The 19,426-nt window shown below is 51.3% G+C and overlaps 1 protein-coding gene across 1 annotated transcript in view; it reads right to left on the minus strand.

The window, feature by feature from the left end:
* The window catches only part of Mcph1 (microcephalin 1), a 150,710-nt gene that overhangs the window by 119,140 nt on the left and 12,144 nt on the right, over window positions 1-19,426 (minus strand). Inside the window, exons 5-9 of the mRNA XM_013024245.1 lie at window positions 17,349-17,463; window positions 16,480-16,617; window positions 14,869-14,958; window positions 11,942-13,012; window positions 3,998-4,104 (exon numbers count right to left, since the gene is read on the minus strand). Of these exons, the coding sequence (XP_012879699.1) occupies window positions 3,998-4,104; window positions 11,942-13,012; window positions 14,869-14,958; window positions 16,480-16,617; window positions 17,349-17,463 (1,521 nt within the window). The remainder of the gene's footprint in view (window positions 1-3,997; window positions 4,105-11,941; window positions 13,013-14,868; window positions 14,959-16,479; window positions 16,618-17,348; window positions 17,464-19,426) is intronic.

Raw genomic sequence — 19,426 nt, forward strand, 5'->3', positions numbered from 1 at the left:
GGAGTCTCACGGTCTCTCCTGCCCGGGCTGGCTTTGAACCGCGATCCTCAGATCTCAGCCTCCTGAGTAGCTAGGATTACAGGTGTGAGCCACCAGCGCCTGGCTAGATTTTTTTTTTTTAAAGAGCAAATCAAATAGCTCAGAAGCTATGTTCTCAGGAAGGTCATGCGCAGTGGTAATTATCACTGCCATGTCTGGGAATATTTAGAAAAGTTCACATATACCCTACCCACGTCCTGGGGCACTGTTCTGAGCCATACCACCGCACATCCCAACCTGCAGGTGTGAGCTGAAGAGCTGAGCCCAGGGCTGGGGCTGCTGCTTCTAAGCAAGCAGCTCCCCCCGGCTCCCCACGTGCTCTGAGCAGCTCCTTGTTTAATAGGAGGAATTCCATGCTTTACAGATGGGCTCATGGTAGAAAACTGGGCCTATGAACAGCTCCGTAACTCCAATGTCTTTCCTTATATGACAGGTTTGTGTTAGAATTCCAGAAACTCTTAATATTGAAGTTATTGTCAAACGTTTTCAGACAGCACAACAGTCATGGTGAATCAAGCACCAATACACGTTGTGTTGATAAGCACCTTGCTGACTGAGATGTCCTGACTGGAGCCTACCATCTGTAGTGAATTCACACCCATCCCCTGGCCCCAGCGGGGAGATCACAGAGCTCGTACCCATTCTAGTACACAGGGCGCCTGGCCACTCGTGGGAAGGGATGGAGAACAGAGAGGTGGGAAGACATCTCCATGAAGCTCTCCCTGGCTAAATCTGGGACAACTCATGGCTGCCTTTCCTCCACAGAAGTGGCAGCAACAAATTATGCACGCTAAATAAAACAGTCTGTAAGCCCATGAAGAACCACGGCTGGGAAAGAGCTGCAGCCCGCGGAAGGGGGAATGGAGGCTCGCGTGGTCGGCTCTGGCCTGACACGTGGGTGGGGGCGTGTCCTTTAAAGCTCCTGCTCCAGCCTGGAGGCACCGCTCAAGCGATGGAGGGGAAAAGACACATGGAAACTCATGGTCAGGCTCCAGCACCAATCCTGCTCAGATGGCTCCAGTTCTGGCACAGGGCAGACAGCACTTCTGCAACGGCTCTCGGTACCATCCAGATTTTTAAATCTGTGGGGACTTCTGGCCGGTTCTGTCATTTTGAGATAGACACAGACCTCTGTCTGGATCATCCTCAAGGACTCAGCCACACCCTGGGCTCTGAGGCTGGCCTGCCCCCACCTCTTAGTTGACCTGAAGGAGGAGGAGGAGAACGTAGCTGCTCCTGAGACAGAGCTGTGCGTCTTCTCAAAGGACCCAGTCAGACTATACATATGTGGTACAGGTGTTTTAAAATGAGGAACAAAAGGAGATTCTGCAGGAAACTGAATGGCCGCTCCATGCGCACAGAGACCCACAAGCCCTACGGCGAAGGAAAAGCCCAGCTCCTATCCAGCTGCTCACACTATGGGTCTTTCCCACAGTCCTCTCTTCTGTGTGAACTAAACCCAAACTCACAGCCAAAAACCACAGACACACATGCCAAAAGCGTATTGGCGACACCTCATATTTTACTTTTTAACAAATTTTGTAATAATGCCTCCATGATTTAAAACTGCAGTTCTTTTCCTGTCATTCTAGCCTCTTCCTCATGAGTAATCCTGTTGTTATTTCTTTCCTTCAAAAATAATCAAAAGTAATAAGTAAGAATTTATCACCCTGAATATTCACAAAGCAGGGACATTTTTAATACGAGTAAAACATAAAAGAAGCTTTAGGAAGAGTCGAGGAACGAGGCCCTGGCAAAGAGGAAGAAGTCCACATGTGCGCCTGTGTGTGCTGGATCTTTCTGGAAGCACGGGGGTAGGGGGTAATGGAGCAACCAAGCAACCGTCCCGCGTCCCCTGCAAACACCTCAGAGTCGGTGGGAGTGGAAATCCCACCCCGCGTCCGCTCCCTCCCTTCCTGTGCCTCTCTCTTGGCTTTGGCCTCAGGCTCTGCACACATGGCCACTTCTTCCCAGGGCTGGGTCCAGAAACCTCCCAGTAAGACTTCCCTTGGCGTCCTACTGGACAGAAAAGGGTCACCTTCCCGCCCGCTCACTGGTGGGCAGAGCAGGGCCAGGACGGGGAGGTCTGGGCCCGGAGGGACGCTGGTGCGGCGTGGGCAGCGGTGAACACTCGAGGGCAGGCACAGGCCTGAGCGCTTTGCTCGTTGGTAAACACTGAAGCTGGGCCACTGCAGACAGTTCTGACGTCTGGCTTTCTGCGCATACCTCTAAGGCAAGTTACCAAAGCTCACTAGCACTTAGCTCAGACCCCTTCAGCGCTGCATTGATAAAGTGAGGCCTCAGAAATGAGCCACTGCAGTATCAGGCTGCACGGTCTCCTCTCTGCCAACGAGCAGGTATTAAGACAGACTTCCTCAAATGGCTTCTCTGTGTGCCACAGGGGCCGGGCTCCAACTGAGCCTCCAGCCTGCCTGGCTGCACTGGGGGTACCGGAGGGACCCTCCCCCCCAACCTTACTCCACCTGCTGCCCCGACACATTGGATGGTGTCTCCGAATGGCCAGCTCCTCTGTACGGAACACGGAGGGAACTGAAGGTTCCATTCCCTGCCTTGTATAGAAATATTTTTCTCCCTCCTATATAATAAGAAACAAAAACAACACGCTCATAGTGCTGTGGCCCATGGAGAGGCAGGTGGTTTTTAAGTAGCTGTGCAATGAGCCACACCTGTGAGTGAGCACGCCCTCCCTCCACGGCGGGGCCTGTCCCCCCGCCAGCGCAGGTTCGCTTTGCAGGAGAGGTTCATCTGGGTACAGCTGACCACCCGTGCTGGACACCACGGGCACCTGTGATCTTGGCCAGCCCTCTGCCGGGTACGGGGCCCTCACAACGGGTTCTGTCTCCCTGTTTGCAGAGTGGAGAACAATGGGAAGTTGTTTACAGGGACATTTACAGTGGGCCATTCCCCTAAATCTTTAATAACCAAACATTCCTGCTGAATTTTCAAGGAAAAATAAATAAATATCACCTGCCATTTGGATGAGTCACTGCAATTTCAAGTTGAAAGTTAAATTAAAATCAAAGCAGCCGCAGGAGGACGGTGCTTCGAGCCAAGCACCCTGTCCAAAGCACACAGCCGAAGGCCTAGATTTACCCCAAACTGGGGAGCCACATTCACAAAATATTATTGCCTCTGCTCTAAGTACTGGGAAGCTGTCACTGGTGAGACCTACCATTATGAGTTATGAAATATGCACTTGTAAAAGCATAAGCCATGGTCATCCTTCTCTCTAAATCATTACCTAAATCTACACTTATAAAACACTCAACCTGTAAAACAAATCCCCTGTAACTGCTACCCTTTTCAGTGCTGCTAATCTATGTGTACAGGTTTCCTTATCATCCTGGTGTGTGTGTGTGTGCGTGCAAATATGTGTACATACATGTGAGTATGTATGAGTATGTATGTGTATGTGTGTCTATATGAGTATATGTGTGTGTAAGAGTGTGTGTGTATGAGTGTGTGTGTGTGTGTGTTATGGAGAATCAAACTCAGAGCCTTGTGATTCTATGCAAGCACTATGCCCAGACCCTGTCCTCCTGTCATATGAGTTGATGAGGTTAATCCCATTTCCTGGACCTCATATAAATGAGACTATGTTAGTTTTACATCAAATCTTGATTAGTTCACAAATGAAACTCTGACTCCCACCTAGCAAACCTTTATTGAGGTTATAGAAAGGTGACAAGTGTGCGGCCGGAGACCCTCCTGCTGGGGAGAGGCTGCCGGCATTCCCAGCAGGCAAGGAGGCACCAACAAGGGCCGGGTCTGACTCCGTCCTGAATGAGACCAACGCGGCCAGGTTTATGTGACATGTTACCAACATTCACCCACAGCCATTTTTAAAAATTAACATCAGTTGCCCAAATGAGTTTATGTTTCATGAATGTTAAGGCATAGAAACTGAAGGCTTAAAATAGTACTTTCCCAGACTGACCTTCTTCCCTTTCCCACTTTTCTTTGGCTCCTCAGGTCTGACGAGGTTCTGAAAGCCTGTACAGGGCTTGTCTGGAAAATCATGCCTTGCTGGTCCATTTTTAACATCTAAAAAATTCAAGTGGACTGGAGGTTAGTTGGAACTTACATGAACTAAATACCCATGCAACTTAAGCAAAACAAAAATTAAGTTATTTCTTTGTATAATGTTAACAGGAAACCATAGCGTCTCTAAACAAACACTGTCTTCTCTACGATTTATTCAGAAATTCTTGTTTTCTCCATTCATATATTTCAAGCAATTCAATTGTAAGAAACAATTTTCCCATTTGGTTACAAGGTTGCATAGAAGCACATCTGTCTATTTGATACCTCAGGGAAATCTACATTTACATCTCATGCACTATTCAAATACCACCTCTTATATTTAAAAATAGTGAACAAAACCCAGATTGGCAGAGCAGGCAATTATTACAGGCAAAAAGTAATCTCAGCTTTGGGGTTAGGCTCTCTAGGAAAAAGTATTCAGTTCAAATTTCAGGTTCTAATCTACAAGTGATAAATAATTTTGTTGCTCACCAAATGCCTACGTTAAACCACAGGTAGCCGTACAGACGTACAGACGCACAAACTATGACACTCTTCGGTGATACGTAGAGATTCCACACAGTGCACAACAATGCATGGAAAATTTGCTCTGCGTTGGCTGACCGCTACTTTACGTGTGCAAAAACCTGAGCTGTGTGCCAACGTTCTCCATGTCTAAGCTGAACGGATCCGCATGGAGATTTGGGTGCAAGCTGACCCCCTCGGCCGTCCTCGCGGCCTCCCCTCCCCCCACGCCAGCCCAGGCAAGGGTCCAACCAGGCTCCCCTCAAGCAGCTAAACCCAGGCCGTGGACGAGAGCAGGACCAGCCTGGCAGGCGGATGAGGGCCGCCAACACAGCACCCGCTCTGGAATGTCGAGAACTCCCAGCCGCCATGGAAGGAACTGGTTTGCCATGGCTAAGGTCCGCTTTGGATGGCACTAATGAGAACACAGTGACTGTTCATTGTGTGTCTACTGCAAGTGAAAGTGCACCAGAATACAAGCCAGAGGTCTGCCTGAGTGAAACAATCTCCAACAATTTAACCACTTGAATCCTGGGCTCCCCTCTTTCGTTTTCATTCTAACAGGCGCTGAAAGAGACTTCCAGACGCAGTCATCGCAGCACTGACTCGCGGACACATTTATGGCAGCAGCGGCAGAGCAGGCACTCACCCCGGTTCTTGCCTGGCACTGGAGAGAAGCGCTAGGAACAGCATCATGCCGTGCGCTGCCGGGGAGATGCTCTCGGAATGGCACCGTACGCGTGTTGTTCATGGGGCCTTCTACGAAGGGCTTTGCAACCTTCCAAAGCAGGGCAGGTGGACGTGGACACGCTCATGATCCCACACGCTCCAGCAGCCCCAAGCAAGGTAGGTAATGGCTTCTTAATGACCTCAGCCACTTCACTGTCTCAGTGTCAGTAGTTTCCTGGTGTTGGAGGACGTCAAGAAGACCGAGGGCAGCCGTGCGTCCCACGTATTGGGAAAGCGCAAGGCCGAGCCGGCACCCGGTTCGATTTCTTGCTGCAAGTCCTGGGCAACTGTCCACCCCTCTTCTTTTGGCTGTGCCACATGATGCCTGTTCATTCGTGTCTGTGCCCGACGGGCTGCACGTCCCAACCGCAGGTCGCCTGGGGGATGGGTGGCCCCAACTGGCGAATGGCCATCTGCTTTGAACGTCTCCCAGAAAGTTCCATTCAAGTGCCCAGTCCTCGCAGCCGCCATCTCCTCCAACACACCCTGCGGAGGGATGTCCTGAATCAGTCAGGCTGGGTGGTCTGGGCAACAGAAGTGAGTTTTCGCTCTCCTGGAGGCGAAGGCGAACATCTCTTCCTCATAAAAGCACCGGTCCTGTCGCCAGCGCCCTACCTCAGGACCGACTCCAGCCCCAACGTCTTCCTCAGAGGACCATGCTCCAAATCTGTCTGGTTAGGGCTGTGACACAGGAGTGTGTGTGTGTGTATGTGTGTGTGTGTGTGTGTGAGAGAGAGAGAGAGAGAGAGAGAGAGAGAGAGAGGTGCCAAGACAGTTCAGTCCCCAGCATCTACCTACCAAAGCCATAAATCCCGAATTCCTCTTTCTTGTTTCCACCCTAACTTCATTGTCCAGGTGCTACACTTCGTGTTCACAAAACAGTGACATGGAGGGAGGAAAGAACCTTGCAGATCCTGAGTTCTTCTAATTGTCATATGGCCTGAAATGTCATCATTTAGAAATTGGTCTGGCTTAACAGCGTCATCAAAATACAAACACATGAAGGACAGTCAGGAAGGAGTTAGCAATTCATAGTGTGCAAATTAATTTATAACTGTCTCCTATTGACAGAGACTAAGAGAACATTGGTAAGCAGGCAGAGGGGGGAGCCACCGCAAACCCTCCGAAGCAAATGGGCTCAGGCTAAGAACATTCTGGTATCATCCTCAGACTCCCAAATCTGAGTAATAATGACTTAACAGCCTGGCACCGATGGCTCACGCCTGTAATCCTAGCTACTCAAGAGGCTGAGATCTGAGGAGCATGGTTCAAAGCCAGCCTGGGAGGAAAGTCCACAAAACTCTTATCTCCAATAAACCACCAGAATACCGGAAATGGTGCTGTGGCTCAAGTGGTAGAGCTCTCACCTTGAACTGAAGAGCTCAGGGACAGTGCCCAGGCCCAGAGTTCAAGACCCATGACTGACAAAATTTTAAAAAAAATGCCTTAAGAACAACACAGAATGCAGAATGTGAAGACGACGGGAAGAATCTTAAAGATATACACAATACTTCTGAAAGCAAACCTCTGGGATCTGCCCAAGTTGCCCCAGCTTTTACAAAGCCTCCTCAGAGTGACCGTTAGAAATAACACGCTCACTTTGTTCACAAAAACAAAACCTAATCACAAGCTAGATGATGTCAACGTTTTTCCTTTAAAACTACAGTTGTGTCTATAGCTGAACCTGAACCCGGCCCTGTTCCTGTGAGTTCTACCCACCGGGCGAACTCGTGGACACCTGTCCACAGGCTGGCCTCCCTCCGGCTGAAGCTCCTTGAGGCGGGGCACAGGTTAACAGGTTAAATCCCTGCCCCCAGCTGTATCTGATACCCTGGGCATGGCAGATGCAAAGTAAACACCTGACTAGTAAAAAAGGAATGAACAAATCAAGCCATCAGCTAAATAACTTCCGTCCAGGCCGACGCACCTTGGAGAGCTGCTGGGACTGCTGCTTCAGCAGAGTCTACGGCTCCGTGAGCAGGGCCGAGGGTGTGAGGCAGAGCGTGGGCACACTGCTCTGAGAACAACCTTCAGCTTAAAATAGTTAAGAAACACATGTATTTGCCACAGTGAGAATTCACACTTCCTCCTGGACGAATATGCAACACAGTATTTAAAAAAAAAGAATATTTGAACACCCATGACTAGATGTTTTAACTTTTGCCAAACGTATGAAACACCTGGGGGATGAGGGTCCGGGGCTGAGAACGCAGGCAAAGCTCGGGCTCTGGAGCTACACCCCCGTCTTTTGACTTCCAGTGTTTTTGAGACAGGGTCTGTCACTGGACCATGATGCTCCTATCATATTTCTAATTAAGTCACTTTTTACAATGGTGTATCTCTTGGTGCTTTCAAGAGAAGGGCTGGACGTACTGTCCAGTGATCGACTGCCTGCCTAGCAAGTGTGAGGCCTTGAGTTCAAACCCCAGAACCAAGCAAGCAACAGACAAGAAGAACTTAGTAGAATTATCTGACTTCTTCATAGCATTTTAATCTGAAATTCTAAAAGAAATGCTCTGCTTTGGGAATATGAATATATAATTAATAGCTAATTGGTAACTACTGTAGAATCTTCGCCTCTAATTCTTCACCCATCAAAGTTCTAATCTAATACATTCTGCCCTGGACTAAGCTAATCATTTCTCTGGCTCTTCCGTGAGAGCCAGGACGCAGCCATGACCACCAATGAGCCAAAATAAGCACTGGCAGTGTCACGTGGGCCACAGCCCTGCCACACCAAGATTAAACATCCAGCGATCACGGCTATAAGGCAGTTTAGAAGACTTGAGCCCAGGCCAGAGAGACAATCCCGTGCCATCCCACGCACCCAGACCCTCAGCCCAGTACCAAGGGCTTCACTAGCTGCCAAAACCTATGGCCCAAATGCAGCTGTTATCTTACCAGATGGCTACTCACCATAATGTGTGTCAAGAGTTTTCCCTTGGCTAAATTCATGGACTCAAGAACGGACTGATTTCAGTATCCCACCAATCATGAGTAAGGTGCAAATGTCTAAAGCTAGCATCTCTTGGGATGCTACCTAGAATAGCCCTGTGACACAGCGAGGGTGCGGGACATCTGGTAGCCTACGATCGACAGTAAGTTTGCAGAAACTGGCTTGTAGGATACCGTCTGCCTTCTAATGAGACCTTCAGATAACACGGGGACATTCAGCAAGGGGACAGGCTGCGACTTGAGCCATGTGTCTGTTTGGTGGACTGTTGTTTCCTATATGTGTGTAACAAATGTCCGTGTGTTTGGAAGTTGCCTTCAGAAGGTCTGATGGAAGCATAGCTAACTATCACCTGCCACCATGAAAAAGAACCTAGCAATGGACCTAGTCACAATGCCCAGATAAGTGAACACACACGTGCAAAAGGCTGGCAGGCAAAACCTCACCACACACAACAGAGGGAAATCTGTGCCGGAGCAGGGGGTGTGACCCCAAGTGGCACCTCCTTCATGAGTGAGAGGAAGTTGCGAGGCCCACAGTGCATGACTGCAGCGCACACACGAACTCGCTTTGACCGCTTGACGATCCAGACTGACTTGTGGAGAGCGGAGCGCTGTGGCTGACGGCAGCGTGAAGGGTAGGAGAGACAGCATTTAAATACATAAACAACGTCAGGTTGCTTCATGTTTCGTACCTGGTGCTGTCAGCAGAGAAAACCAAAGCTGGGTGTGGCAGAGCTGGCCTGGACCACCAGCTCTCAGGAACTCAGGATGGGGAGTTTGAGGGCCGCCTGGGCCACACTGTGGGAGCTTGTCTCAAACAAAAATAACAGGCCAAAAGGTAACAATAAGACACACTCTCCATTTCCATGGACACTTTTCTTGAGCTTAGACAACAACAATTCTTGCTGTTTTCCAGATCTCTGTTTGAGAACCTTCTCTATAAACCCAGTGCCCAATCTCAAGTGATTCATGTGCAATGTAAGGGTGTGAGGAGGCCACACAGGGGAAGAATCGAACACAGTTCTGTGATGCCTTCCCACCAAAACCAGGCCTGCTTGTGGGTAGGAATCCAATTGGCCAGCACCCATCTGTGGACCAGCAATGTAGGACTATGCCTCAGCCTTCGTGACCACTGCCATCAATACCGTGATGGGGACATTCAGTTATGGGGTCCCAAGTAAGTGCAGAGCTCTTCCAATTCCGCTCTTTTCATAGATTGACATTACCAAAAACTGTACTTCCATCAATACAAGTTTTGTGAAAGCATCTTTCTCTTGTTTTATTATTTATATACGTACCAGAGACCTACATATCTATACAAGTATTTTCCTATGTACTTCAAGTTGCCTATAAATCCTAAATGTTTACTCTGACACATTACAGAAAATTATACTAATCCTTGATATATATGATACTTGGGAAATAAAGGCTTACAGATACCAATATGTAAATATATCTGAAAGCAAGGACAGAAAAGGGGTAAATTTAAGGCAACAGGATAATATAATTGTATGTGTGCTGAAACTTTCTATTGAATATGTTTGTATTTGTCACTCTGGACACTGATTGCCTCTCGCAAACACTTGAAACCACAGTTTATTCTCCAAAGTATCCAAGATTACATTTAGCACAAATCAGAGTTGGTTACTCCCCTGCTCAGAATCCCAGGGGCTTCTCATCACCCTGGGAAACAAATCAAAACATCTCCCTGCCCCGCTACACACCTCCCCCACCCTCCCACCCCCCTGGGGTGGAGTCTGGGCTGACTTCTTCCCCCTCTCCCTCTCCCCACAAACAAGGGGCCTGCCTGAACCGGCCAACGACACAGTTTGGTCTTGATAATAATTGAAGAACCAAAGCAAGGAGGTAAATGAGGCATGAGAATATTTTATTCTTTGTGACAGGGGGATGTACTTGTACATTCTATAAAATTAAAGAATAAAATGTAAAAGCATTAATGATGTTGGAGTTGCTTCGCCTCCATTTATTCTGACCTGTCTACTATTGGGCCTATTCACAATTTGTGACTACAACTTTTATTGCACACTGTCTTAGACAAGTACAACAGAGTGGAAACAGGGATTAAAGGTTCGGGGGGGGTCTAGCAGCACCTCTTTCCTGCCCCAGTCCTGGCTGGCACAGAGCCCCTTTGACTGAAGGGTTATCCTTCAGTGCCCAAGAGTTGCTATGCCCGAGTCCTGGCTGGCCAATGTCCACGTGTCCCCGTGTTGTTGGTATAAAAGATGTCTTTTCTTACCCTGAGAGTCCCACGTTTTTCTGGGGTGACGTGTGGCAGGCAGACAGCTCTGTGGCAAGTCCTACTCCAGGGTGAACAGAATATTTCCCTCTGAGTTAACGGACACGCCCCAGGTCCTGTCGGCAGCCGATGACGGCCATGCCACACCTCGCCCAAGCCTTTAAATCTCCTCCCAGTCCCAGAGCGCCCACAGTGGCTGTGTCCTCCGCCTCCCCCACTTAGCCCAGCCGCTCGGGGCTTGGCCCTGGACAGGCGGGGAAGCACTCTTAGGCTACAACGCTAGGAGTCCAGCTGTGTGGCTGAGCTGGGTCTGTCCCCACTCCACTCACACCACCATGTCAAACCACAAAAGTCACAAAAGATAGACCCGCTAAACACGGACACTTTGGTTGTAAGCCTTAAGAACAGTATTCTGAGTGAGCCGGACAGTCCCACAGCTGCGTGGTTTCACACTAGCCAGGCCGCTCGCTTTAAATAGGTTTACAGAACGATTTTAAATAAACATATACATTAACCTGAGTACAACGTACAATACAGTTTCCTCCTGGATTTGGTATGAGATATAACTAGTAGACATGGTATGTACAACACGTATTTTACTTTTTTCTGTGAGGTAATTTTGGGGTGCTGTGTCCCAGGAGCTGACCCATCTGATGACTCACCTCGCTGGCACACAGTGGTTACACCTGCTGAGGAGCTGAGGAGCCAAGAAGACAACGTAGCTCACTCAACTTTCAACTGAGACTGTCGGTCCTGACGCTCACTGCCCAGGCTTTCTCCTGTCTTGAGTGCTAGAACTTAAGTGCAAGCTGCTCTCCTACCATTGCTTCTATGGGGGCAATCCCACGCATGTACAAGTCATTGCTAAGCTCCCCACAGATGAGCCATTTTGGAGGTGACAATTAGGATTCAACCCACCCCTCACCCCTGTCGTCCTGGCTACTCAGGAGGCTGAGGTCTGAGGGTCGCAATATTAACAAAAGCCAAGGAAGAAAAGCGTGGCTCTGATTCTACCATAAATAGCCTCACTGTCTGACTCCCGATTTTCAGATGCTTCCGTCAGGCGCTTGCTCTCCACAAGCGTGCCGGATGCCGGGAGAGACGGCCAGGGCCCAGGAGGCTCCGGTCAGCCTTTCACCCGAGTCCTGTCATTCCGACCACAGCAAGGCAAAGGCTGGGGACTGTATCCAGCACCACACATGCCACCTCTACTCACCCTCGGGATCCCACCTATCACTGGGAAATAATCAAACGCCGATTCTTTAATGTAAGAAATGGCCACAATGGGGAAAAAATCATTGAAATGATGCCCAGGCTGTGATAAATTCAAACTGTGGACGCGCTACTGCATACAGGTTTAATAAAGAAACTTGGAAAGGGAGAGGCACATACTTTCACTGCAGCTGGAGGACACGTTTTCCTTGTCTTCTGCGGATCTCTCTGTGTTCGAGTCTTCGGCAAAGTCAAGCCCACAATCGCCTTCTTTCTGGGCGCTTTCTGTGCCCGTCCGTTCTCTCACATCCTCGCCGGGGCTCTGCCCGGGCCTTAGGCCACCGGAGGGCTCCGCTGGGCACGGAGAGCGGTCTGCACCGTGAGGGTGGGTGCTCTCTGCTGAGCGGGAGCCTCCCCTCTGCAGAGGGCCAGCCTGCCGGTCGTGGCCTGGGCCTTGCTCCACTGCAGCTGGTTCTTCTAAAGCCACACAACTAGAAGTGGGACGCATGTTGTCAACTGCAGGTTTATGAAGACAGGAGTTCGTTTTTGCAGCTAAATTGCTCATGTGGACCGGTCTGGATTTTTCACCCATGCAGGAAAAATCAGACCTTTCTAAGACGCCTCTTCTCTCCTTCTTAGAAAGGCTCCGGCAGCCAAGGGGGGAAGACAGAGCCGGGAGCAGCTCTGATTTCCTCTCCTTCAGATTGTCAGCTGAGAAGTAGTCCTCGTAGGACACCCCGCCACGGCCAGGGGACAGCGGGGCGGGCTGGGCCGGCGGTGGCGGGCTGGGCCCTGTCTTGGTCCAGGGCCGCAGGGTGGGCCCTCTGCTGTGGCTCCTCCTCTTCAGTTTTTCTTTTGGAGATGAACTCAGGTCCACCGCTGTTCTTTTTCTCTTTGTGGAGGAGCTGGGTCTGGAATGTGCTAGAAGGTGGTCTTTTGTTGACACTGCAGGAGACAAACTACATTTTCCAGTCAGCTTCTCAGATGCGCTTGCAGCTCGTGCTGGGTCCAGGCTGGCCGGTTCCCCTGGCCGGTCTCTCTGGCAGCTTCTTTCCTCCCCGGGAGGACTGCTCACGGGTTCCCGGGGACGTGGCTGGCTGGGGGACATGGATGGTGGTGATGGCCGAGTACAGTCCATCGTCGCCGCGGATGAGGAAGCGCAGGCGTCACGCGCAGAGCCTCCCCGGTTCTCGTCCTGGTTTTCACAGAGACTACGGAAAGATGGGTGCAAACTGCCGGCCCAGAGTTTACCTGGAAGCACCAAGAAAGGTTAACTTTCAAAGTGGTTTCAAGCTACCAACACCTGCCAGCATGCTGTCAGCGGAAGAGCCCTGCCCGGCTCTGCCCCTTTGCTCTTCTAGTGGGGATGCCTGAGGCTTGTGGCACATGTGGGACAGAGGGGACGGGGTGGGGACCCATCTCTGCAATCCTCACTCAGGTGTCCACGCACATGCGCCCTCTAGTCCACAGCTGGGCACTGAGTTTTCCGGGAAGTTTTCCGACTGCTTTAAGGTCCAGGTCAAGTTCCTGTCCCCTAACTAACACAACTCGCTCTTCCGGTAAGTCCTTCTGCTTCGCTGAAACTCCAGTCTGAAGCCTTTACTCAGCACTCCTCCACAGCACACACCTTTCTTTCCAGCACTCTGCTCCTCCTGCCTCAGGAAATTTCCAGGCTGTCCTAGACCTCTGGGCCCTGCCTGTCTTCCCCTTTAGTTGGGATGTGGTACAGGCCCCACTTTCTGCTCACTAGGGGGCCTCTAGTCTCCAGGCTAGGCTGCTGTGGTTTCCCCAAGGGTGCAGGGTAGGCTGGCCAAGGGTCTCCATTTTAGAGACGACACCATGCACGCACGTACGTATGCATGTACGCACGCACACACGGCCTGGTTGCTCTGAACACGGGAGTGCAGGTGTTGGAACAGAAGCCCTGCCTTTCAGGGGAAGAAAGCAGGCATGCTGCCAGCCCTACTCCCTATTCTCAGGCATGGCGGGCAGCAGCGGGCCGGGCGCCGCGCCTGGTTAAAGAGCAGTGTGGAGGGGACATGAAAGTAACAGCACGCACGCTCAAGTCTGACTTCCTGGCGCAGCTGGCAGAGTCTGCCATCCCCACCATGTGATCTTGCACTAGCCACTTAACAGGCAAACCCGGGAGGGTGCCTGACCTGTGTGCAGGGCGAAGGTCGCCGAGGACATGAGGCAGAGCTCACACTGGGGAAAGGAATGCGAATAGATGGACTAGCATCAAGTAGGGAATGATGATAAAGGTGTAAGTAACCCCCCCCCCCCCCGGGAGATGGCAAGAGCAAGGTGTGTGCTCACAGGGCCTGTGGCAAACTCTAGCGGCTGAGCTGTCCTGAGCTGTGCTGCAGTCGCTAACGCCACTCCACACTCTGAGCCCGCTCTCTCAGGCTGCCCCTGAGCGAGGCCCCATGTGGGAACTTGAGGGAACCAAAGGGAAGCTTGATCTTTGAAAACATCTTCCCCAGTGAACCAAGGGTCCCCGGAAACACAGACCAGAGCACCCTAACAGCACGTTCTAGATGCCTATTACCCACGGTGTGCAGTCACTGCTCCTGAGCTGTGACTTTTTGGTTCTATACAGTTTAAATTGCACATAAATGAGTCAATGTTAAAAGAAGACAGCATCCTGAAAAGAACCCACAGGAGCCAAGGAGGAGAATCAGCGCCTTTCTCATGTATTTGTTTTATTAAATGTCAAATTTTAGGAAAATTAATTCTCGGCCCTCACTAACAGGGGTTTTGAACTGCTCACAAAGCAGGTACTCTACCACTTGAGTCACACTCCAGCTCCCCTTTGCTTTGGTTATTTTCATGTAGGGACTTCTGCTTTCTGCCTGGGCTAGTTTTTGATGATGCTCTTTCTACCCATGTCTCCTGTGCAGCCCAATCACAGGTGCAGCCACCATGCCCGGCTTGCTGAGATGAGGTCTTGCTAACTTCTTACCCTGGCTGGCCTTGAACTGATCCTCCCAATCCTAGCTTGCTGAGGAGCTGGTATTATTAGCTCACCACCACATGAAATTCTCAGTGAGAAAATCAGCTGTTCTCATATGACAACTCTATCACAACAAAAAAGAGGGAAAGTTTACCTGAACACAAAGGATCATGTGGCACGTCACAGGATGCCTTAGGGAAAGAGGTTCCTGGGTTCTTCGGAGGCTGCCCAGTCACGGGGGAAGCTGGGAGGAAGAGGCAAACGTTTCACTACTCCTGACCTCAGGATTTTCTATCAGGTAAGACAACACACAGGAAGTCCACTATTCCACCCTTCCATCTCACATGAACTTGAGCCTTCTCCATGGCCCGTTCCAGACAGGTCAGTCTACTGCAGGCACAGAGACAAATTAATTTACATTATGAAACAGCATCCCATCACAGAATCATAAAAACTGTGATTGGAGAAGCCAGCTTGCCTGAATCGGATCCGAGTGCTGGAAGGAAAACAGAAAGACGGGAACTAGGACCTTACAGACACCCGGCATGGCCATCTAGACCCCGACTGCCCATTTCTAGACTTGACATAGGGAGAAATGCAATTCTGCCCCATTTAAACTGTGGGCTTTTATGTTACTTTGTTGTGTGCATTGCAAAGTTACCTTAACTGAGAGTGGTGCATGTTTTCTATCATCCACAAATATAAACTGAAGAGAGATTAAGCATTGAACTTTTTAAAAGTCCCTACTAGTTAGGAAGAAAGCAACGGTGGGCAGGTGGACAAAGGCTTCAGAGGCCACTCGGCAAGTCACAATCATGTGCACACATTCCATCTCTCTAATGATCAGCAGTAGCCTAAACACAGAAACCCCTGTCCCACAGGTTCAGATTGTAAAAAGATGTAGCGCTGAGGCCAGCTAGCCTTCCAAGTACAGAGAAACCGGCACTTTTACAAGTGGCAAAGGAAAAAAATGGCCCAACTTTGCTGAAGGTAATTATCAATCAAAAAGTTTTCAGATTTGTCTTTGTAACGCAACACGATCTAAGTACACAAAGGATGCAGGAGTCCATAAAGACTCCCGCCTGTAGCACAGGATGCGAACAGCGAGGAAGAACACTACAGAATAACGCAGGGGCAAAGTCAGTCCTCATCCACAGGGAACCCAGGCAGGGCGCGAAGACAGCTCACACGGACAGACCGGAGCAGAAGGATGCGGGAAGCGAGGTGAAGCTTTCATGCTAGTGACACTCTTACGTGTTTCACTAGAGTGTGCTCACTGTTTTAGTGGTTAAAATAATAAAAATATAAGGAAACAATAGGGCTGAGGTGAGGCTTAGATGAAAGAGTTCTTGTCTAGCAAGTACAAGGGCCAATAGAGCAAAAGAATAAAAACAACAAGAAAAAAGCAAACATAACCTGATATTGGCACGTTAGTACCAAATAAATTCCTTCAAGAGACCCGAGTTACATCATTTTTCAAAAAGCAAAACATTCTGAAGACATTAGGAAAGGAAGAGGAGGGAGACAGATTTGAAACTGGAGAATACTATAGAAGGAAGCGTGTGACTCGGTGGAGGAAACTACCAATAAAACCTTCGCTGGGAGAAATGCCCAGGCGGTGTGGATGAGAGGTGTGGGCTCTCGAGACAGGTCAGAGGCCCTGTGTTCAACCTTTGGGGGGAAAAGAAAAGTCTAGGCCAAGGCAGAAACCTTTTCACCATAATTCACCAACTTCACAGCTCACTTGATGACGGAATCGACTTACAGGTCGGGGAGAGCTCTTCCCTCTTCTTCGTCTCCGCCAGCCTCTTCTCTGTGGCGTTCTGGTGACTGCGGAAGGTGGCGGACGGGCTGTACATCACCGAGCCCGGACACTCAAACAAGAGAACGGGAGCATCCGGCCCTGGAAACACACACTCTCGGACTGAGGCTGAGGAAAGGGGAGGCCCCCTGCTCCTTCTGTGTGACTGCTCCTGAGAACCCGACCCCGGGGCCGCCCGCCGACCCCAGGCCCACACCGGGTGCGTGCCCCTTGGCTCCACCCGCGACCGCCCACCAACCCCGGGCCCACACCGGGTGCGTGCCCCTTGGCTCCACCCGCGGCCGCCCGCCAACCCCGGGCCCACACCGGGTGCGTGCCCCTTGGCTCCACCCGCGGGGCTCCCATCCTGTGCCAGGCACTGTGCTACACAGGTCTCACCAGGCAACATGAGGCCTTCGGAACTCAGAATCAATGCTGGAGGGAAGGTGGGAGCCAGAATACACCCAGGCTGCTACACCCTGGCTTCGGACAGCACCCAGAGTAACCACTGCTCACACGCGGGGACACTCACACCCACACGTGAATCTGGCCACAGGGCATTTGTGTGACCCTGACTCCGTCGGTCTGAGAGGTGGAGACTGCTGTGGCTGACAGCTCGGCCCGCGGCTCTGCGGACGGCGGTGCGAGCTCGGGGCTCCCTACGCTACACCTCGGCCACCATCAGGCCCACGGCTCTGCGCACGGCGGTGCGGGCTCGGGGCTCCCTACGCTACACCTCGGCCACCATCACGGGCCACTCCACCATCTCGTCCACCCCTCCCCTGGTTGGCTCCGCAAACCCTGCAAGCCCTGTTTTGCATTTCCGGGCTCACCTGAGGTAATCTTCTGCCTCTGTAGCTCTTCAGTCATTTTCTCAAATTTCCTCTGCAGTCTTCTATCATTTTCTGGTGTTTTTGGAACAAAATCTTTCGGCTGCATACACTTATGCTGTGCAAAAAAGGACAGGAAGATCAGGGATGCTTTACTGCAGTTCTTCTCATGGCTGGAAGACGCTTCTCTTCTCGTGCACGCTCGTAGCCTTCACAGCACCAGCAGCAACAACTTCTTAAAGAGGTGGTTTTGCTCTCTACGCGTACCAACGAGATGCCTCTTCTTGGGTCATTAAGTTTTAAATCAGAGTCTGAAAGATTACATGACAGGCTCTCCACCATGGTACTGTTTTTATGGGTCATTTCAGGCCCCAGAGTTCTTAACCCCCAGATATTCTTAGAGCGAGCCTCTTTCCTTTCCTGCGGCTGTTACATAGCTTCCCTCCGCAATCACAACAGAGCAAGGGAACACAAAAGCAACGAATCCAAAATTACTAAAGGAAAGGCCTAGTATTTCAGGGTTCACCTCGTTAAGTCACAGAACCTCCGGTCAGCCAGTCAAAACCCCAAACCTCAGCTCCATCCACAGGCCCAGCCCCATCACAGGAAAGTCGGTGGCGGCGGCAAACCTTCTACTCTGACCCTCCTGACAGAAAGGGCAGCGTCTCCTCTAAGACACAGTTCACCTGAGGCTCTCTTCTCCTGAACCCCTGCTTGCTGCCCCCAGTACCACGCAGATGCACCCACTGCTCTGCACTCTGCCAGCACTCCAGTCGAGGACCGAGGCCGAGAGCTCTGAGGCTCCAGCCCGGACTTGCTGGTCCTCTCACTGTCCCTCAGGCCTTCGAGGCCTGGCCACGGGTGCATCTCCACTACAGGTCTTGCTCTTCCAGCTAGCCGTTCCCTCGAGCGTTAACTCAGCGAACCCCGGGCCTTGGTCTGGCCATCAAGAAAGATGCCGTCATCCGAGTTTGCACTTGGAAGGAACAGCAGGAAATAAACTAAGTCATGGAGTCACCTGCTATGGGTGCTGGGGGCTCATTTCGGCAGGCCCCTGCTGGGCTGACATGAAATGTACTTCAACAGGGGTTTTGATAACCGTGGGTTGCGCTGTTCACTGCTAGGGCTGCCCGGAGGGCCGTGCAGTGCCGGGGGCAGAATTGCAGGCACGGGCCTGGCCGGGCCGGCACGGAGCACAGGGCTGGCAGAGGATGGAGCTCCACCGCTACTGTTACTTTGAGGCTTATGGACCACCTGGAGCCACTGGATTGTGTCTAATCTAAGTGCCACCATTTCTGGCAGCACTAGCAAGAGATGACCAGCACTACAGACAGTAAAAGCCACACCAGGCTGCTCCAGGCAGAAAGGAGCTGGTGCTGCCCAAGGGGCCGGTCAGAGCCTGAGCCCAGCCCAGTGGCCGGGAGGAGACTCGGACGGATGCCGTCGGAGGGAACACAGGCTGAGAGCAGAGGCGTGAGCCCCCGGGGCCCGGCCCGACGGGCGCTCCACACACAGTGAGAGAACAGTCACGGACCCAAAAGGCCGCCAGTGCATCTCACTTCTGTAATCCTAGCTACTCACGAGGCTGCGATCTGAGGACTGCTGGTCAAGGCCAGGCAGAAACATCTGTGAGACTCTCATCTCCAGTTAGCCAGCCAGAAGCTGGAAGTGGAGCAGTGACTCAGGTGGTAGACCATCGGCCTTGAGAGAGCGAGCTAGGTGAGATTACAAGGCCTTGTGCTCAAGCCCCAGGACTGGCACTAGCAGAGGCACAGGCACACGCACACATGCGCGTGCACACACACGCACAATCAAACTACATTTGTACTAAGCCAGTGTTTCCACCTCTGGACGTGCAACTGGACATAAAGCTCAGACGCGACATGGGGTGGCACATTCCTGCAGTGACACGGGGAGAGGACGAGTCAGTACCACGAGATGAGGAGCACACCACTGAGTGGGGAAGGCAAAGCCACCGCCAGATAACGCAGGGCCTGGCAGGCAGAGCGCAGCCACCGCCAGACAACGCAGGGCCTGACAGACAGAGCGCAGCCACCGCCAGACAACGCAGGGCCTGACAG

This window comes from Dipodomys ordii, unplaced genomic scaffold, assembly GCF_000151885.1.
Source record: "Dipodomys ordii isolate 6190 unplaced genomic scaffold, Dord_2.0 Scaffold74, whole genome shotgun sequence".
NCBI classification, from domain to species: domain Eukaryota; kingdom Metazoa; phylum Chordata; class Mammalia; order Rodentia; family Heteromyidae; genus Dipodomys; species Dipodomys ordii.